Source organism: Malaclemys terrapin, chromosome 1, assembly GCF_027887155.1.
Source record: "Malaclemys terrapin pileata isolate rMalTer1 chromosome 1, rMalTer1.hap1, whole genome shotgun sequence".
Lineage (NCBI taxonomy): Eukaryota > Metazoa > Chordata > Testudines > Emydidae > Malaclemys > Malaclemys terrapin.
Window position 1 is genome coordinate 178,217,969 of NC_071505.1, and position 19,665 is coordinate 178,237,633.

Below are 19,665 nucleotides of genomic sequence, written 5' to 3' on the forward strand. Positions count from 1 at the left end.
GAGTCACTGTATTTTAAAGATTCCTTTTCATCATAGTTAATTGCTTGTATTGATTTTTGGGGGTTATTCCTCCCCCCTCCTACACCATTTCACTTTGGAGTAATTCTCCATGTTTGCATGACAAGTACTTGAATGCAAAACATATGGTGACAAAGGAGGCTCTACCCTAATTTATGTGATAAAAATGTGTGGCAGAGAAGAAAAGATTTAAATAAGCACTCCACTTGTGCACTGACTGGGTTTAGTGTAGGGATCATTAGCTAATATAGGCAAAGAAAAATTATTACAATAAATTATGTGAATCATGTTCAAAGTAACTATTTTTTTACATTAGAGCTTGATAGTGGTGGTGAAATGTATACTAAAGTATGGATTGAGTTGGTTTTTTACCCTATTGAATAACTTTCAATTCCATTGTTGCTAACTTTAATAATAAAATGGTTGCTTAAACAACCAGGATTTTCTGCTGCATAGAAAATATGTTCTACCATTGTTCTACCTGGGCAGTGAAATCATAATGTGGTAAATTATATTTATGGCCTCACAGTAGTCATCTTGGTTCCAGCTTATCTTGTCATACAATTAGAATGTGACTTCACAGGAGAAAACTCAATCTTATCCTGTGCTGGTGTCCAGTGTGAGGGGGAAGGAGACCTATGGAACCTCTTCACGTTCTTCCTTCATGAAAATAATAGTGCATGATAAGTGTAACTATGTCCTAGGGGTGACCCAGCTGACATGTGTGCGCTGCATCACATCACCAGGAGGCTGTGGTGTCAGCTAGCTAGTGTTCATGTTGCCATCATTAAGCACTTGGCAAGAGATGATGGTGCACAGGGTGCTCCTGATCAGAAAAGCATGAAAGTGCACCCTAGAATCCAGAGCTCAGCTATGTTTTCTTTTTAGGACTCTCTCTCTGTTTGTACCAGCCAGGGAATGTGCAACTGGACTGTAACGGATCTGTCATACAAATGGGAGGGGGATAAGACATTGATCTGTATGTCACACTTTAAAGATGATAAATGCTGTCTGTCTGGTTGGATGAGGGACAGAAAAGTGTTTTTGTTTTGTTTTGGTTTGTTTTTTAAATGACATGACATTCCAGAAAACAGAACTGAGGTAATTGTAGTGATTCTTCCCCCCTCCGTCCCCCAGTGTCTTACTGGCCTAATGCAAGACTTTGTTTGCAGTCATTTCCATTCTGAGGTTGCCCATTCTTCATCCTGTGCATTTTCAGGTTTCCCAGGAAATTGTATTGTAGTTGTTCTTCACACTGTACTGAATGCCATATTGAAATGAATATAGATCAAAGAAAATTCACAAAAAGAAGAGCACAAGGTAATCTGGTGATTCAAGAAGCCAGGGGAGAAATTGGGGATTTGTACAAGTCTCAAATTTCATATCTGTATCCCAACATCTCAGTAGTTTGGGAATATTCTGATTGGGTATTTGGATGATTCAGGCCTGTCATTAATAGAAATATTCACTAAATACTCTGATCCTATGGAAGAGAAATAGCGCCTTCCTGCTTTGTGGTCAGAACCCAGGAAAGCGAGAGAGATAGGAAATTTAATCAAAAGCATAACAGGATGGTACAAATCAAACTTGAGTGATTGTTTCTTTATTTTGGGATATCCGTGAAAACCCTCCATTAATAGTAAGATTTGGATGATGATTGATTCTCTGCTTTATTTTAGGAGATCAGTTCAACTTGAGCTCACATAGGTGTGATTTGGGGAGGGGGCACACACCATATTTATTCTATTTTACAATTTGTAGCTTGTAGTGAACCATATTTTATTATGGCCTGATTGCATGAGCTCATCTCATATGGATATTTATTGCTTATGTTAAACAGATACGAACTTGCAGTGCGTATTGCCGATGGTCTTGGATATAAGTAAGACTGAATGGTATAGGTATGTTAAATTACCAGGTTTTCATAGAATATCAGGGTTGGAAGGGACCTCAGGAGGTCATCTAGTCCAACCCCCTGCTCAAAGTAGGACCAGTCCCCAACTAAATCACCCCAGCCAGGGCTTTGTCAAGCCTGACTGTAAAAACCTCTAAGGAAGGAGATTCCACCACCTCCCTAGATAACCCATTCCAGTGCTTCACCACCCTCCTAGTGAAAAAGTTTTTCCTAATATCCAACCTAAACCTCCCCCACTGCAACTTGAGACCATTACTCCTTGTTCTGTCATCTGGTAACACTGAGAACAGTCTAGATCCAGCATCTTTGGAACCCCCTTTCAGGTAGTTGAAAGCAGCTATCAAATGCCCCCTTCATTCTTCTCTTCTTCAGACTAAACAATCCCAGTTCCCTCAGCCTCTCCTCATAAGTCATGTGCTCCAGCGCCCTTATCATTTTTGTTGCCCTCCACTGGACTCTTTCCAATTTTTCCACATCCTTCTTGTAGTGTGGAGCCCAAGACTGGACACAGTACTCCAGATGAGGCCACACCAATGTTGAATAGAGGGGAATGATCATGTCCCTCGATCTGCTGGCAATGCCCTTACATATACGTGGCAGTGCCCCTACTTATACTTGATGGCTTGCTATTTAGATTTGAGGAAAGTATGGGAAAACTGTTTTTCTTTTGGAGAAAAATGATTGGGCTCATAAGTACTCTCCTGGACAGTTGCGTGCAAACTTGGCTGAATTCTTTACTCAGATAAATTGGTACAGGTCTGCAAGTCAGTTTAAACCAGCAGAGAATTTGACTCCGTAACTGTAACACAGACGTTCCTTACCTTACTAGTTCTAATATTCAAGGCAACAGTCAATATGGCATACAATTTGGAGCTCTGTTACTTGCCTTTTGGCACATAACACTTTTAGGCCTAGTTTCTACTACACTCACTCACATGGTATTAATATTTTATTCTGAACAGGTTTCCATAGGATTACACAAGTAGTAAAATACTGCTCTACATGAATAAATGACTCGGCCTGAGTACATACAGGCTGCAGTTAAATGAGCTGTCATAATGTTTTGGACTTGGATACCTAAATACCTTGTATGAAAAATTTATGACGCCGCTGAATAAATCTGTTCTAAAAAACATAAAATGGGCAAAGCGCATAAAATAAGTTTTTAGACACAGATGTTTCTTTATTAGTCTAGGGGTAGAAGTAGAAGCTGAGGTTAGTAAAGTAGTTTACCAGAAGCTTGTTAATCCCAACAAAGTGGTGGATTCAATTTTATGTCAAAACATCTGCTTGTGTATAACTTTCTCTGGGGTGTGTGTGTGTGTGTGTGTGTGTGTGTGTGTGTGTGTGTATACGTACACGCATGTGAATTTGGCCAGATTGGCTGTATGATAGCACTTGAATTAGTCATGGAAAGAGGCCAGTCTTTGAACGTTATCTGTCAACTGATTTATTTTGTACATATAATAGTGCTGTATTTGATGAAAAGCCCATCAACAAAATGCATTACATCATCTGAAATGTAGCTTTGCATCATTTCTCTTGAATTGCTAGAAAGAAGCTTAAAATAAATATTAATATTTCAACTTTCCTAGCTTTGAAGAGTATAAACAAAATATTTGATGGATTTAATCATTCTTGTTTGGCAAGAAAAGGAGATACTTAAAGGTGACTGCAAGGGAAAAAATGGATTGCTTTTTTTTGGCTCTTGTATAAGGAAATTCTGAACGGCTTTTTATTTGTTTGTTTAGCCTTGGAAATACCAGGAATGTCAACTAGAAATGTCCTCTGTTGGAGGACTTAAGTGTCTAAAAAGGATTTTAATCTTAGAAATAGTTCTTTTAACGCTTTATTGAAGAGATGATGTTGGAACTTGACCAAGATGTTCTTTTCTCCCAACTGTTTTTAATGTAAAAAACCTCAAGAGTTTTAAATGATCCGAATAAGAATAAAGTGCCATCGCAATCAGGTTTCACTTCCTTGCTCTGTGATGTGATATCCTACTAATTCTCAGTGTCCCATACAGTTTTAGGTCGCCTACCCCATGTGGAACCAGTGCATTATCTCAGATGCTTGTTGGGTAGACAATATGACTTTCTAAAGTAATTAAGTAAAATACCAGCAGAAACATCCAACGTTTACGGGATTCTTTATAGATCATGAAGAAACAAAGGGCACAAGAACTCCCCATCATTGCCCCCTTCTTGCAGGTCAACTTTAACTTACCAGCGTCCAGAATCTGCCACTCTTACTTATATTTAGTAGTTCCTTATTCCACAAGCAGTCCTACTGAAATGAATAGGACTGTGAGTAAGAGTAGCAGAATCTTTCCCTAGGAAGCCGTAGCTCTTTAGGGAGCTTTAGCTCAAGTTATAGCAGCTCACTTGATTTGGGAGCCGTCAGTTTAATTCCTAGCTCCACCACAGTGTGAGATGTTGGACAAGTCACTGAGAGTATGTGTATAGTGAAACGGGGGAAAAAAGTCTCTTAGAGCTTGGGTCAACTGATTTGGGCTTGTTGTGGGGTTAAAAATAGCACTGTAGACGTTCCCACTTTTGAAACTTACTGCCAAAGGTCTCTTCTCCCTCCCTCTTCCTTCCTTCCTTCCTTCCTTCCTCCCCCTCAGTAGACATACCCTTCATCACTCTGTGCCTGAGATCCCCATTTGTAAATTGTGGATACTAGTACTTTCCTGCCTCACAGGGGTGTTGTGAGGATATGCACATGAAAGATTGAGGTGTACAGATACTGTGGTGATGGGGGACATATGAATATCTTAGATTCTTATGAAATATAAGAGATGAAACCATATCTTCATGGAGTAATTTCTGTAAGTTTGTAAGCGTAATGTCTTTGGTAAAGAGAGTAGGAGTTTCTTTAGAACTTCAGTTTTCTTGTTTTGAAAATAATGCCACCTTAAATCTGAATTATAAAAAGGAAATCTTATTTTACTGCCATCTTAAGTTATAATAAAAAAACTTTATATAAGTAATTTGTATGTGATTTCTGAGATTTATATAAATCTTAAGAAATCACATACAAATGACTTTTTTTAAACTATGCCATTTTGTCAGTACACATTTTCTCTCTACTGTAAACATGGCAAACAACGTTTTCAATCTAAATAACAATACTTGTGTAAAAAGAACTTCAGAATGGCATGTTTCTAACAATGAATTTATTTTGCTAAGACACATTTGAAAGATTTTGTTTTTCCCTGCAAAAGCATTTGAATATTTCTTTTTTAATTTTTCAGTCATTGTTTAACCTGCTGGAGTTTCGAAGACTAGTTTTGAACTACAATCCACCTGCAAGTGCTCAAGATTTGCCCCGAAACCAAAAGGTAAAATTAGAAACATAAGTTTCTAGTGACTAACCCACTGGCATTTCTGTAGTAACTCAGTTTCATACTGTGTGTGACTTCTAGTTGTTAATAATTTCAAAGGCACTAAAAATATTTACTTTGTGCTTTGTAGGAAGGAGAGATTGGAGGCATTGCAAGTTCATGGTAGAATATAGGGCTGGGGTTAGGAGATCTGGATTTTGCTACACTTGGAAGGCTTTGATGGCATAGTTATACAGGCATACTATACTAGCAAAACACTTCCAGTATGGATGCAGCTTATAGTAGCAAAATTTCACTTTTGTTGTTACAACTTAATTCCACCACCCCATGCAAAATAAGCTGGACTGGCAAAAGCAGTTTTGCCCATATAACTGCATCTACACTAGGGGCTTTTGCCAGCACAGCTGTGTAGGTCACTAATCACGTCTAATCACACCCCCTAACTAATATAGCTATGCCAGCAACAGTTTGTAGCTTAGACCTGGCCCCACACTCTGTTTAATATTGGGCCTGATTTTCACAGATGTTAATTACCCACAAATCCTCCTTTTGAAATTAAGTACTGTACTATTAACTGACTCATCCTCTCACAAAATAATTGGGAGGAAGGTTGGTTTTGTGCCAATGGCTCTAGAAGGGACTCAGGATTGAATTATTAGCTTACCTCAGACTTCCTGTGTGAATTACTTAATCTCTCTGTGACTTAGTCCACAGTGTGACAAAATAGGGATAATAACTTCCTTGCTTTTGGGTGTGTTTGAGAGGATAAATTCATAGGTACTTGGGATGCTCAGATTCTACAGTGATGTCAGACGGGAACAAGTGAAGCCTGGAGATGTTCATGGCCTAATTTTCAGAGGTTGGGGAACTATAGGTCACGGCGTCTGAGTCATTTGAGTAAGACCACAAGATGGTGTGCAACTGGTACCATGTAGGCTGTAGTAGGAACTTATTAAGGCATGGTAAGGGGACAATGTATTCTATTAATTGAAAGAGATTTGATTGCATCATAGCTTTCCATAGCCAAATAGCTGTCCTAAAATATTTTTCTTTGCACATTACCCACTGATCTCTGTCTAGCATCTCAACATTAGTTACGTTACCTGTCTTAGTGGCAACTACACATACTCTTGAGTTCCTTGTCTTGGTTTTCTAGCACTTAAAATACAGTTGGCTCATTACGTGGCATCAAGTAAATGAGCTTCAGATGTTGCTATTGAAGAATCATCTCCTACACGGGGTTGGCACTTGCGATATTATACAGATTCCATTTCCAAACATACTATCTTGTAGACGCTGTGACTATCTCAGGCTTTGTCAGACTAATGATGCATGGAATAGCACGTCAGCCAAACATATGGGCTTGATTGTAGGCATCTTGGCAGCTGGTATATTGGAGATTCAGATAGGATTGGTGAGAGCAAGAATCCTTAGTAAGGGTCTATATTTTCCTTCTATGTTTAATGATAACTTTTGTTTTATAGACCACCTTCCATCCTGAGGGGAACGAATAATATAAATTGATGTAGATGCATTTCTTTACCACTGGAAAGCGGCCACCTCTGTGTTGAAATGCTTCTTGTTCTCATAGCAATGCAATAATTTGATATGAAGTGAAGGCACCATATCCAACTGAAACTGCAGGGAGAATTCAGAAAAATTACTGGTTAGCACTTGGACAAATATCAGAGCAAAGACCCTTGCTGTTAGGATGCATCTTCAGTAGGAAAAAGGTGTTTTCTTAAGTCATGTTAGCTATGTCTATACTAGCACTTATGTCAGCAAAATTTTTGTCATTTAAGGGTGTGAAAAAATACCCCCCTGAGCAACAGAATTTTTGTCGGCATAAGCACTTGTGTTCAGTGCTATGTCAGTAGGAGACTCTCTCCTGTCGACATAGCTACCACTGATTGTTGAGCTCGTTTTATTATGTCGACAGGACAGCTCTCTCCCATCGGCATAACGCGACTACACGAGCGCTTTTACAGCAGCACAGCTGTATCGGTATAGCTGTGCCGTGTAAGCTAGTAAGTGTACACCTGGCCTAAGGCAAGATAAAATCGTAGTGAAATAAGGCACGGTATAGTTTTAACATTGGCTAGCTGTTGAGGTGAACTGTTTATCTTCATTAGGATTGTATCTTGTGTTAGCTAACATGAGTTAAGAATGCAGCATTTTTTTCCCTAGTGCAGACAAGGCCTTACTTACCACAAATTTTCAAGATCTTTGTTTTATGTGTCTTCATGCTCTGATGGATTGAGAGTAGGGTTGGATGCCGGGAACTCCTCATTTTAACTTTGGCTTTGCTTTTGTGTGTCTGTTGGTGGGTGTGCTTGGGTAAGTTACTTAAACTTTTGTTTTCAACTCTTCTCACTGGTGCAAGATCTGTAGTACATAAAGGAAAGTTTGTGCTAATGTGCACCATAGACAGTATGATTTGCTGCAGCAATGAAGTATTTCTTCAACACTGTCGTCATCCATGTATTTAACTGATATCACTCAGTTCAGCAAACAAATCTGATAGAACCACACTAAGAAATGGGTTGGCTCCGGGCCACTTACTCATAGTCAAGGAGATATGCATTATAACTTTTTATTGCTGGTGTAACTTTGGGAGACCACATAGGCTACTGTGACCACATGCTACCATATTTTGGCCTGTAGAGTAGGGCATAGTATTACAGATTATGAGGGAGCCGACGTAGTAATGTTAAATCCGTATTTTTGTGAGCACATATTTGAATTTGAAACTAAAACAAAGAAGGTAGTGGTATTGATGGTCATATTTACATAAAATACTCATTTTCAAGTGCACAATGGTAGAAAGAAGCACACTGGAGTAATTTAAATAGTAGATTTTAATCTATTATAAAAGCCTTAGCATAACTTGAAAATTTGTCATAGTTCAGTTTTAATCTAATTTATAATGCACTACATTATAAATACAGTTGTTTTTTTTTTAAACTAATTTATTTCAACATAACTACTGGCAGGGTAAATTATTTGAATTTTACAAATTGCTATACACATAAAAATATATAAATTATTTTTTCTATAAATTCTTTCCAAATAGTTTTTTCCTAAACACAATTCTCTTTTGGTTGTAGACACAAACTCATTAAAATTTAGTTTATACTGTGCTAAATGAGCTTTGTCTTATAGACATTCACTGTTGTACTTTGTCCTAATGCAAAAAATGTTTGTGGGCCTGTATTTAAAGTATTTTGAACTGTACAATATTTGCTAGAAGATTCTAGCTTGTGATTGGTCAGGTATTGCTAATTATTTGTATCATGGTAGTTCCTAGAAGTTCTCGTCCCTGTGTTCACAAACATTATGAAAAGATGGTTTCTGCCTCAAAGAGTTTACAATTTGTCCCCGATTCTGCACAGGCTTATGCACTGAGAATTCCTCTTAAAGCCAATGGGGCTATTCCCTTTGGCTAAAGTTAAACATGTGCCTAAGTCTCTGCAGAATTGGCATCTGTGATATTGTATGACACAGGACTGCTGTCTGCATGAGTACCCCTAACAAGTCAAAAGTAGGAATGAGATGAGCACTTCAGTTAGGCCTAAAACTCTTCAGAACATTGTCAGAATTTTAAAACAGCACCACCCTCCTCCTACCCAATGCTTTCCTGGAAGATACTACATGCAATGTAGTCTAAGATACAAACTATGAAAAGATGAACATTAAAACTGAAATTTCCTGTAGTGGAATACTGCTGTGTAAAATCTGAAATTCTATGTACCTGAATAATTTAAGACTCTAAAATGGGAGAAAATTAAAGAGCTAGGAACACCTAAATAAAAATCTGATTTAAATTTAAAAAGCCAGTTTTAAAACTTTAAAAAACATTATTTTTATTAACATTGGAAAGAAGAGTGTATTAGATTAAATGAAGATTCTATGAACATTTACTCTTTTTGACTTTTTGTGAAGTAGGCTGGAAGAGCAGGTAAATCTTTCTGGAGGCTTGTATGAATATGAAAAGTATTTAACATGCATGCAGAATATATTCACAATTATTATTCCTACTTTAAAAATTGTTTGACACCATTTTATACACATTGCTCTTAAATGTACCAGGTAGCATTCCCTAGAACTGCCTAAACAAGTCCATTGTTTGTTTGATTAGACTATGCAATTGTTTGTTACAGAGCAATCAGTACCAGTTTGACTAGCCCGCTTGACATCTATACCATGTTAGGGTGTTGGTACATTTAATTTATATTTGGAATAAGTAGTCTTTCTGTCTTTCCTAACTAATGAGCATCATTCATGAGCAGTATTAGCTGTCCTTTCAGAAGCCAGAGAGGTGTGGCTAGCGTCATACAGTACCTGGGATAAATTAAACCTTTACATTTCAATTCACTTGATTTTTGCAGTTTTTAGCCTATTTCTAGCCTACCCTTTTTTAGCCTACCTATTATTTTTGTTTCTCTCCTGAAATTAGAGAGAGAACTACATATTACCGTACAGGTATTTTTAATAGGATTAGAGGAGATAGAGCAGGTCATTATGTAGGGGAGCTTGCTCCTAATTCCATCAAGGGAAGCAATAATGATGCACGCCATCTTTGCAAATTTATGGCCCACCTAAAGCACACGTATTCCAGGGAGTTTGCTGAAACAGTGAGTTCATCAGAAGCAGATAAGCTAAAAATCTGAGTAGAACCGATATAAGCTTGTTCCAGCTTTGTTTCCTAGGGTTTTTGAAGTTTAGTTTTAAATATGTCTAGTGATGGGGTTTCTGCTTTCTTTGGGAAGCTTTTACAGACTGATAACTTAATCTTCCAACAGTAAGATTTATCAGTTTTACTTCTTTTTCTTAAATTTCATCTAATTATTCTTGTTTTTCTCTTCTTGGACCCACTCTAAACAATTCCTCCCCCTACTTAGTGTGCCTACGCACTAAATATTTCTAGGCAATTATATTGTCATCACACCCCATCCTCAGTTGGCCAACATACTTTTTAATTGCAGTGTAAAGTAAATAGTATAGTTAGGAAATGGTAGTACAGGAATAGTTAATATTCAGGCAATCATGGATTACAGTTGATCTCATGTAGAAGTTCACTTTATAAAATGAAATGCTATTGAACTGAAAGATCATTAGATAGTATACTTTTTTTTTCCTGGTGTTAATTGTAAACTGAGAGTATCATCTTATAGTTAGTCATGGAAGGATTACAGTTTTATTGGTAATTCTCAGTAAACATTGATTTCTTCATACGCACCCAAACTTGAAAACCAGATATTTAGACTTTTGAATTAGGTTTGTTACACATGGACTAGCAAATGAACAGTAAAAATAGGTATGATTTGTTGATTTAAGGATATTTATTTTGTATATTTTGACAGTGTTGACAGCTTGTTCTTTAACAGTGTATAAAGGTTTAACAATTGAATCTCAACATCGGTCATTAAATAATTGGTTAATTATAATATAATTTCCCGCAACTGTTAAAAAATGTAAATTGATAAAAATTCTTAAACAAAAAATTGATCGGTCAGTTACAAAAAAAAAAATCAAAATCAAATTCTGCAAGCCCATTTATAGTATTAAACGCAACCCCATGCTTCCACCACTTAAACTGTTCAGCTATGCCTGATGTCTGAAGGCTAAATAACCATTAGAGTCTAGTTTCTAAGGGCTTGTCTACATTTACAGTGCTGCAGTGGCACAGTTGCACCACTGTAGCGCTTAGTGAAGACGCTACCTACGCTGATGTGAGAGCTTCTCCAACTCTCTGAAAAGCAGTAGCTATGTCAACAAGAGAAGCCCTCCTGTTGACATAGCACTGTCTATACCAGGAGTTCGGTCAGTTGTAACTGCATCACTCGGGTATGAATATTCCGCACCTCTGAGTGACATAGTCATACTGACATAAATTCATAGTGTAGACAAGAGCTTAAAAGCTAAATTTCACTACTCAAGTTTGACTGCATTTTTTTGGGGGTGGGGGGTCCACATTTCACGTAACATAGCACAAGTCAAACAAAAACCATGTGGTCACACTCATGCATTGCTCATGTTAAGTTTACAACTTATATGGTAGCAGACTGAATATTAGTAATATGTGTGTGTAATATGCTCCCAGTTTATAAACTATCTTTATAGTTACAAAACTGATAAAGTACTTCATGGAAAATTGTTGAATATTTATTTATTTATTTTAAATACAGGAACATAGGAATTTGCCTTTCATGCGTGAGTTGAGGTATCTGTTTGCACTTCTCGTTGGTTCAAAGAGAAAATACGTTGATCCATCTAGAGCAGTTGAAATTCTTAAAGATGCATTCAAATCAAATGATTCTCAGCAGGTAACATTTAGAATATTTATATTTTAAATTGGATCTCCTTATGGTCTCTGAACAGTAGCAAATATTTAACCTACATAAAAAACAAAATATACTATGTTCATATTTGGTGACAATAAGATTTCTAATTCTCTTTTATTCACGTGATTGTTGTCCACGTGCAATGTTGTATGATCTCATTGGAGTACTGTTTTCAGACACAAGGTCTAAATCCATTTCCAAATGGAAGGAGGCTTGTGGCTGAGTATGCCTAACATAATCCATGCTTTTAAATTAACCCTCCCCTCCCACACCCAAACAAAAAAACAACAACTTCAAAGCAGTGTTAACTATTACTTTACAAAGAGTTTTACCAGATCCATGCTCTTGCATTCCAGCCTAACATGTAAGAACCAGAAGTTAAATGGAGTTAGTAGTCTTTGTCAGAGTCTTACTCATGGGGGGCACATTAGAGCCCTGAACGGGACTATTTTTAGTCCCACTCCCATCCCATCCCACAATACCCGCTCCTGCTATTATGGCAGTGGGTCCTGCGGGACTGGTAGGATCCTGGTCCCACTGCAGGGGTCTACACTAGTGCCGTGCAGGGCTCTACAGCACATCTCAGTTATTAATCTTGGCATGTTGGATCCCCAGATGAGGGGAAGAGGCTAGATATTTATTCATTTGGGGAGTTTTGGTACTTTTATTTTGTTCTAAATCATAGCTGTTAAATTTTACTGTTTCCAAGTAGTTGTTTCTACTTAAATCTGTCGTTTTATCCATATGGACTTAGGTGGCTAAATCATTTGCTTACAATACACTGAGTTCAGCATTCCATGTGGATAGCATCAATCGCCACGTCATATACCAAAGGACTTAGGCATGTATTGCAGTACTGGGGTGCATGAGATCTGCCGAAGTATTAGGGATGTCTGGATAGTACTAACTATTGAGGAACACAACACGTTCTAAGAGCCAGGATTGGAAAACCATTGTAGCATGGCCTTGAAACACTTAGATTTTGGAGTTCTTGTAAGTGCGGAAGCCACTGTCCTGCACTTAATAGTGTTCAAGAATACACATAAATATGTATTAATCATTGTTTGTTTTCTTAACAGCAAGATGTGAGTGAATTCACTCATAAACTATTAGATTGGTTAGAAGATGCCTTCCAAATTAAAGCTGAAGAGGAGAGGTAAGGGTTTTTTTGATATGTAAAAATATATATTCATATACATCTTCATCTAATTTCCTATCCTAAAGAACATTTAAACTGATTTTTAAAAGACAACTGACTCCTCTGTCCTTTCCATCAACCAATGGCCCATATTATGAAAATGAAATTTTAAAAAAGGAGATAACTTGGATCCTGTCTACACTGGAAAAAATAGGCCTTATAATATATAAGAAGTGCAGCTCTACTAGTGGTAGCAGTGGTGTAAGTTGTAAGGTAGTTATGGCTCAGTAATTTTTATCATTTTTTATCTAATCCTGTTCATAGGCATTGTTCATCTTTGCACTGGACATTTTTTTTCATCTTTCAGGCATAGATGCAAATTGTCTATTTTGTTGATTGTAAATTTTTAGGATTGATTAAAAAGAATTAGTGGACACTGAATGTCGAGAATTTTCTTGTTTTAACTACTGTAATGGTCCAGTCCAATTCCTGATGAAAAGACTTCTGTTGAATTCAGTGACAGTTGGATCTGACCTTAACTTTAGGGTATATTTGTTTTCTTGTTCGTATTATTCCTCTCCCTCAAAACCTATATATTTTGTTGCTGGGACAGATGATAACATCTTATTGTACTTCAGTAAAAAGTTGATTTTTCTAAATGGAAATATGTTTCTTTCTAGGTACTGTGAGTAAGTTTTTGTTTTATTTTGCGATCTTATCTTCTTCATCTTAGGAAACATAGGGAACTTGGTATGAAAATAGCAAAATATTAAAGAACTAAAATGCATCCTGGCCAGTCAGTTGGCTTTTGCCTTTAAAGAAAATTTGTTTTTAAATACACTAGTTTAAATACTTCCAAAACTTTTTCCAATTTCTTCTCTCAAAAGCTAACTATTCACTGTGTCACTGAATATCTGTACATTTTTTGAACAATTTAAATTTTTTAGGAGGGTGGCGGGAACTCTCTCTTACATGGTTATGTATGTTTACAAGCAATCTTGTGAATTGACTTCACTTCTGAGTTTGGATATGCGTGGAACTTGCCAGAATAAAATACATTTACTTACTTTGTAAATACACTTCACCATTGTGAATACATAAATCCTTAGATTACCATGAACAGATGAAAGTACAAAACGTGACATTTACAATAATTAAAAATGAACTATGCCACTATATAGATTTACATAATAAATGCAAATGCTTCTTTCTTTTGTAACTGTTGGTTTATGTGGCTGTTGTTTTTGGTCTTACAGTTGCATATTTCATGTTTTTAGGGATGGAGAAAAGCCAAAGAACCCAATGGTAGAGTTGTTTTATGGACGATTTCTAGCAGTGGGTGTGCTTGAAGGTATGCATATTATTGTACTTGAACTAGAAATGATGTCAGTTGATAAATTTTTAAACATATGTCTAGTTAAATGAACTGTATAATTGCACACATTTCTAAATGATACCTTACTCCACTTTACCTCTTTAAAATATGTACCATAACCTAAGTTTCCTATAAGCCACGCAGCTGCATGGCCCTGGAGCAGCCTATCAAGGGGTGCGCAAGCACTCAGAGCTGCGGTGGGGAGAGGCATCTCTCCTCCAGGCCCAGATCTACTGTGGCAGGGAGAGGCGCCTCTCCTCTGCCTCAGCCCTGGAGGTGTCGCAGCTGGGCAGAGATGGGGAAAGACGCTCTCCCCCAGCCCCAGAGCTGGTGCGGCCAGGGAGGGGGCGCCTTTGCCCCTGCCTTGGAGCTGCCGGGAAGAGGCATCTCTCCCCTGGCTGCTGCGGGGAGAGAGGGCTGGGGGGAATTCTCTCTCTCTCTGCCCTGGCCCCGGGGCAGCCTGCAGTCCAAACCCCTCATTCCCGGCCCCATCCCAGAGCCCGCACTCACAGCTGGAGCCCTCACCACTCTGTACCCCAACCCTCTGCCCCAGCCCTGAGCCCCCTTCCACACACCGAACCCCTCGGCCCCACTCCCACCACACATCACCTCCATATTGGCGACATAACAAAATTTGTTCTGCACATGCATGGGAAAAATGAGAAGGAACATTGACCCCAATGTGACCATTTTTTTCCTAGAAAAAGCAAGGACGTGGATAGTGGTTATTTATTTATTTATTACTAATGTTAGGAAGATTCGATAATTTCCAATAGAGTTGAATGTGTGTTCAGAGCAGCACAATTTAGGTAGAGTTGAGTGTAAACACTCCTGAGAACTGGCAAATATTTCCTACTAGGCTACAGAAAATCCTGTTCCAGCATGTGTTTGCAAGTGAGCTTGTTCTCTCTATGGAATGTGTAACAGTTTAAAATTTGTAATACTTTGAAGATTATGATGCTCCACTTCTACAGAAATCACTTCAACCAAATTTCAAGTGACTTCCAATTCTGTCTTTACCTGGAACATCTTCCCTCCTGTGCCTCTCTCTGCTTCATTCTTTATTCATATTTAGTAGATTTTAGTGGTTGAGGAGCAAAATAGTCAGTCATTTGAATATTTCATCCAAATCATTTCCCCTCCAAAGTAATTTATTTTCATGCATCTAATTGATTAGTATATAATCTGGAACAAGCGAACATAGTACCTATCTTTGTTTCCCCTTTTAAGGAAGACTTGATGAATTATGCACCAGTCAGCCTAACTTTGAAACCTGGAAAGATACTGGAACAAATTATTAAACAATCAGTTTCTAAGCACATAGAGAATAATAGGGTTATAAGGAATAGCCAGCATGTATTTGTCAAGAACAAATCATGCCAAACCAACCTAATTTCTTTCTCTGACAGGTTTACTGGCCTCTAGTGGATAGGAGGAAAACAGTAGATGTGATATCTTGATTTTAGTAAGGCTCTTGACCCAGTCTTACATGACATTCTCATAAACAAACTAGGGAAACATGTTTTAGATGAATTACAAGTTGGGTGCATAACTGGTTGAAAGACCATATTCAAAGAGTAGTTATCAACTGCTTGCTGTCAAACTGGGAGTTTGTATCTAATGGAGTCCCACAGGGGGTCAGTCCTGGGTCTGATACTGTTCAGCATTTTCATTAATGACTTGGGTAATGGAGTGGGGAGTAGTGCAAATTTTTATAGGCATATCACATTCTAGGGTGCAATCCAGACAGTGAGGGGTTGTCACCACCTGTCCTTCAGCCTTGGGTGCCTCACAGTGCTTTGCTGCTGTAACTCCCAAACTGGGCCCCTTACAAACAGCCAGAGAGCATGCAGGTCACACTGAGTGTGTGTGTGTATAGCTGCAGCCTGCCAGTGACTTCTGTCACACATTGTCTTTCACCAGCCTTGATTACCATTTGCCGGGTGACCCCAACACATTCCCAATTGCAGATACCTCTCCCCCCTATCCCAAATGGGTGTTCTCCAGTATCCAGCCCTCTCCAGTTATTAGAGGTCCATTGCCCCTGTAAGAGGTCAGTGAACAACAGTTTACTACTTTTGTTGGAGTTACCAGACAATTCAGTTTAAACACAAAACTGGATTACCTTTGATTTTAAAGAATAAAACAAGTTTATTTAACTACAAAGAGAGATTTTTAAGTGGGTACAAGTATAAGGTATTAAAGTCAGAAATGGTTGCAAGAGAAATAAAGATAAAACACTTCAGAGTAACTAAAATTTAACAAACTGGAGTGTTCAAGGTGACATTCTTACCAAATGTTTCCTGCAACAGGTCAGAACCCCTCCCAAAATACAAAGGCTGTTTTTTCTGTCTTCTCACATGAAATAGTGAGATAGAGATAGGATACTTAGGGTGTTTTTGCCTCTCCCTTTTATAGTCCCGTCACCCTTTGAAATGCGTTTCCATGAGGGTTACCCCTAGATAAAGTTCCTTCAAGCTATGAGGATGGAGACTTGGGGTCTCATGGTGAAAGAGGTTCTGTGGTGTTTGTTAAAATGAAAATCAATCTATTTCTGCCCCCTTTCGCTGCCAAAGAATGGCCATTTGACCAGTTATTGCCAATCAACTTTGACCCTTGGCTAGATGCGTCAGCATGTCTTTTGTCTTCAAGAAACTGGTTTACCCAGTCCCCAGACGTGTTTGGTAAACACATTTGTCATAACTTCCGCTTATGTTCATAACTTACATATAATGTTGCTACATGTATTTCAGCATGATATTATTGACCACCAAGCTATTAGTTTTCAAATGATAGTTTACAAGGCATATTTTGTACAAAGACTATGACAATGGCGTGTTGGGTATGAATACAGGGATGCATTGTTTGCAAATGACGCCAAGCTGGGAGGGGTTGCAGGCACTTTGGAGAACAGGATTAGAATTCAAAATGATCTTGAAAAATTAGACAGTTGGTCTGCAGTCAGCAAGATGAAATTCAATAAAGAGAAGTGAAAAGTACTTCACTTAGGAAAGAGAAATCAAATGCACAACTACAAATTGGAGAATAACTGGCTAGGCAGTAGTGCTGCTGAAAAGTATCTAGCAGATGACAAGTTGAATATGAGTCGTCAATGTGGTGCAGCTGCAAACAAGACTAATATAATTCTGGGGTATATTAACAGAAATATTATATGTAAGATGCAGGGGGTAATTGTGCTGCTCTCCTCAGTGCTGGCAAGGTCTCAGCAGTCTCTAGTTCTGGGTGCCAAACTTTAGGAACAATGTGGACAAATTGGGGAGAGTCCAGAGGGGAGCAACAAAAATGATGATCGGTTTAGAAAATCTGACCTAAGAAGAAAGATTTAAAAAGCTGGGCTTGTTTAGTCTTCTGAAAAGAGGACTGAGGGAGACCCTCATACCATTTTACAAATATGTTAAAGGATGCAATAAAGAGGACGGTGATCAGTTGTTCTCCATGTTTACTGAAGGGAAGACAAAAAAGTAATGGGCTTACCCTGCAGCAAAGGAGATTTAGGTGAGGTATTAGGAAAAACTTTCTAACTGTAAGGGTGGTTAAGCTCTGGAATAGTCCTTCAAGGGAGTGTGTGGACTCCTTGTCATAGGAGGTTTTTAACAAGTTAGGCAAACACCTGTCAGGGAGGGTCTAGGTTTACTTGGTCCTGCCTCAGCACAGGAGGCTGGACTTGATGACCTCTCAAGGTCCCTTCCAGCCATATGTTTTTGATTCTCTGATTCTAACACATGACTGACTAGAAGCTTAAATGATAAATGTTTATGCATAAAATCTTAATTGTTAATACCTCTCTCCTGCCAAGGTAAGAAATTTGAAAACACAGAAATGTTCGGCCAGTACCCACTCCAGGTTAATGGCTTTAAAGATCTTCATGAGTGCCTAGAAGCTGCCATGATTGAAGGGGAGATTGAATCTTTACATTCAGAAAATTCTGGAAAGTCTGGCCAGGAGGTGAGTTACATGTTTGGTTCCTGTAGGGGCTAATAGTGCCTCTTTATGATGATGTAAATAAAAAGCAAGATTATTAACCAAGAGTGCAGATCCCCACACAGCACTGTACTGGTGATCACGCAGGCTGCTGCTGTAGTGGCGTAAGCCTATCCTAAATCATGCCTTTGTAGTATGCATTGTGTGTGTAAGGGGTGCAAATGGCTACTGCTCACCTGACAGATTAATAAAAGGAGTCAATTCAGCATCGGGCTCTAGAGAAGTGTACGCTGATGTAAAAAAACTGCTGAGTCTGCTTACCTAGTGCAGCCCTGAGTGAGCATTGTGTCTCCGGTGTGACTGGAGATGTCCCACTGCTGAGTTATGGGTCCACCTTATTCTTTCTGTGAGGGTATTGAGAGTCACATGACTATTTTTTTGCATGGGCTGCCCTGCTTTTGCTTGAACACAGTTGCCTGGGTAGACATAGTGGTGAAGGTGGCACAGGCTGTAACAATGCTCATTTGCATAACCCCTCACTGTCATGGTTGACTCGATCCTCATTTGCATATTGAACCATTGTGTCCTAGAGAGCACACACAGGCTAAGCTGTGCTGGGTTCCTTCTGACTAATTAGGCAGTGAATTTGGGTGCCTTACTATTTGCTTCTGCAGATTTTAAGCTCCTGCATGACCTAATGAACTGGCATTTTGCAGGTAACAATTTTGGTCTGAATTTAACGTACAGGTGATATATATGTACAATGTTGTTCATAGTACAATTATAGAATGGTGGATTTTGCCAGGTATAATTGCATTTTTTTCTTTTGACAACTTATCCCCTTCAGAAGAGTCTAACACCCTACATAATAACTGCGTATCTATCTAGTCTGGGACTAGCCTGTTTGTAATATGTTAATAGAACTTAACTCTGACCTAAGATTTAATAATAAAATAAAAAAAAAAAAGAAGTCAACACTCCATTATTTGGGGTGGGCTGGATTATTTAGAAATTTATTTTTTATTTGAATAAATTAGGATGTAAATGTACAATATGTATGCAAAAGTAGAAAGGGATGAGATGATTCTTTTTTCGCATCCTCCCATAATGGTTAAGCCACATTCTCTCAGTTTATGTATTTTCACTATCCTGTCACACCTATCTCAAGAATGTGAAATCCTTCCTAAAAGGATTGTGTTGTCTCCTTAGTTCAGATGTCCTTCCTTTCGTGTAAATGTTACAATAACAAAATGTTACTTCCTTTAAAGTGATGTCAAAATATACATTTGCTTTTAATTACAAAGCATAATAAAAACATCCTCCAATTTGTAGCTGTAATTTCCAATTTGCTAATACTAACAAAAGTTTTAAAATTTCTCCTTCACGAATTCCTTTACTGTCAGCTGCTGTTTGTTTTACGTTTGCCTACAGATCCCACATTCGTGCTGCTTTTTTAGATGACATTTTCTATTTGTTTTATTTGTTTTATTATGGTCACCTGCACAAATACCCTACAGCCTTATCGTAAAAAAATTGAATTTATGCTGAAGTTGTAACACCTTTCCTGAAGCAAACACACAAAGAAAG

General features: G+C 38.2%; 1 protein-coding gene across 5 annotated transcripts in view; it reads left to right on the top strand.

Moving 5' to 3' along the window:
- Positions 1-19,665, top strand: part of USP25 (ubiquitin specific peptidase 25) — a 141,737-nt gene that overhangs the window by 71,881 nt on the left and 50,191 nt on the right. For all 5 annotated transcript variants that reach the window (XM_054047277.1, XM_054047286.1, XM_054047294.1 and 2 more), the window contains exons 6-10: positions 5,190-5,276; positions 11,468-11,605; positions 12,703-12,779; positions 14,039-14,112; positions 17,954-18,102. In XM_054047277.1, coding sequence (XP_053903252.1) covers positions 5,190-5,276; positions 11,468-11,605; positions 12,703-12,779; positions 14,039-14,112; positions 17,954-18,102 — 525 coding nt within the window. The remainder of the gene's footprint in view (positions 1-5,189; positions 5,277-11,467; positions 11,606-12,702; positions 12,780-14,038; positions 14,113-17,953; positions 18,103-19,665) is intronic.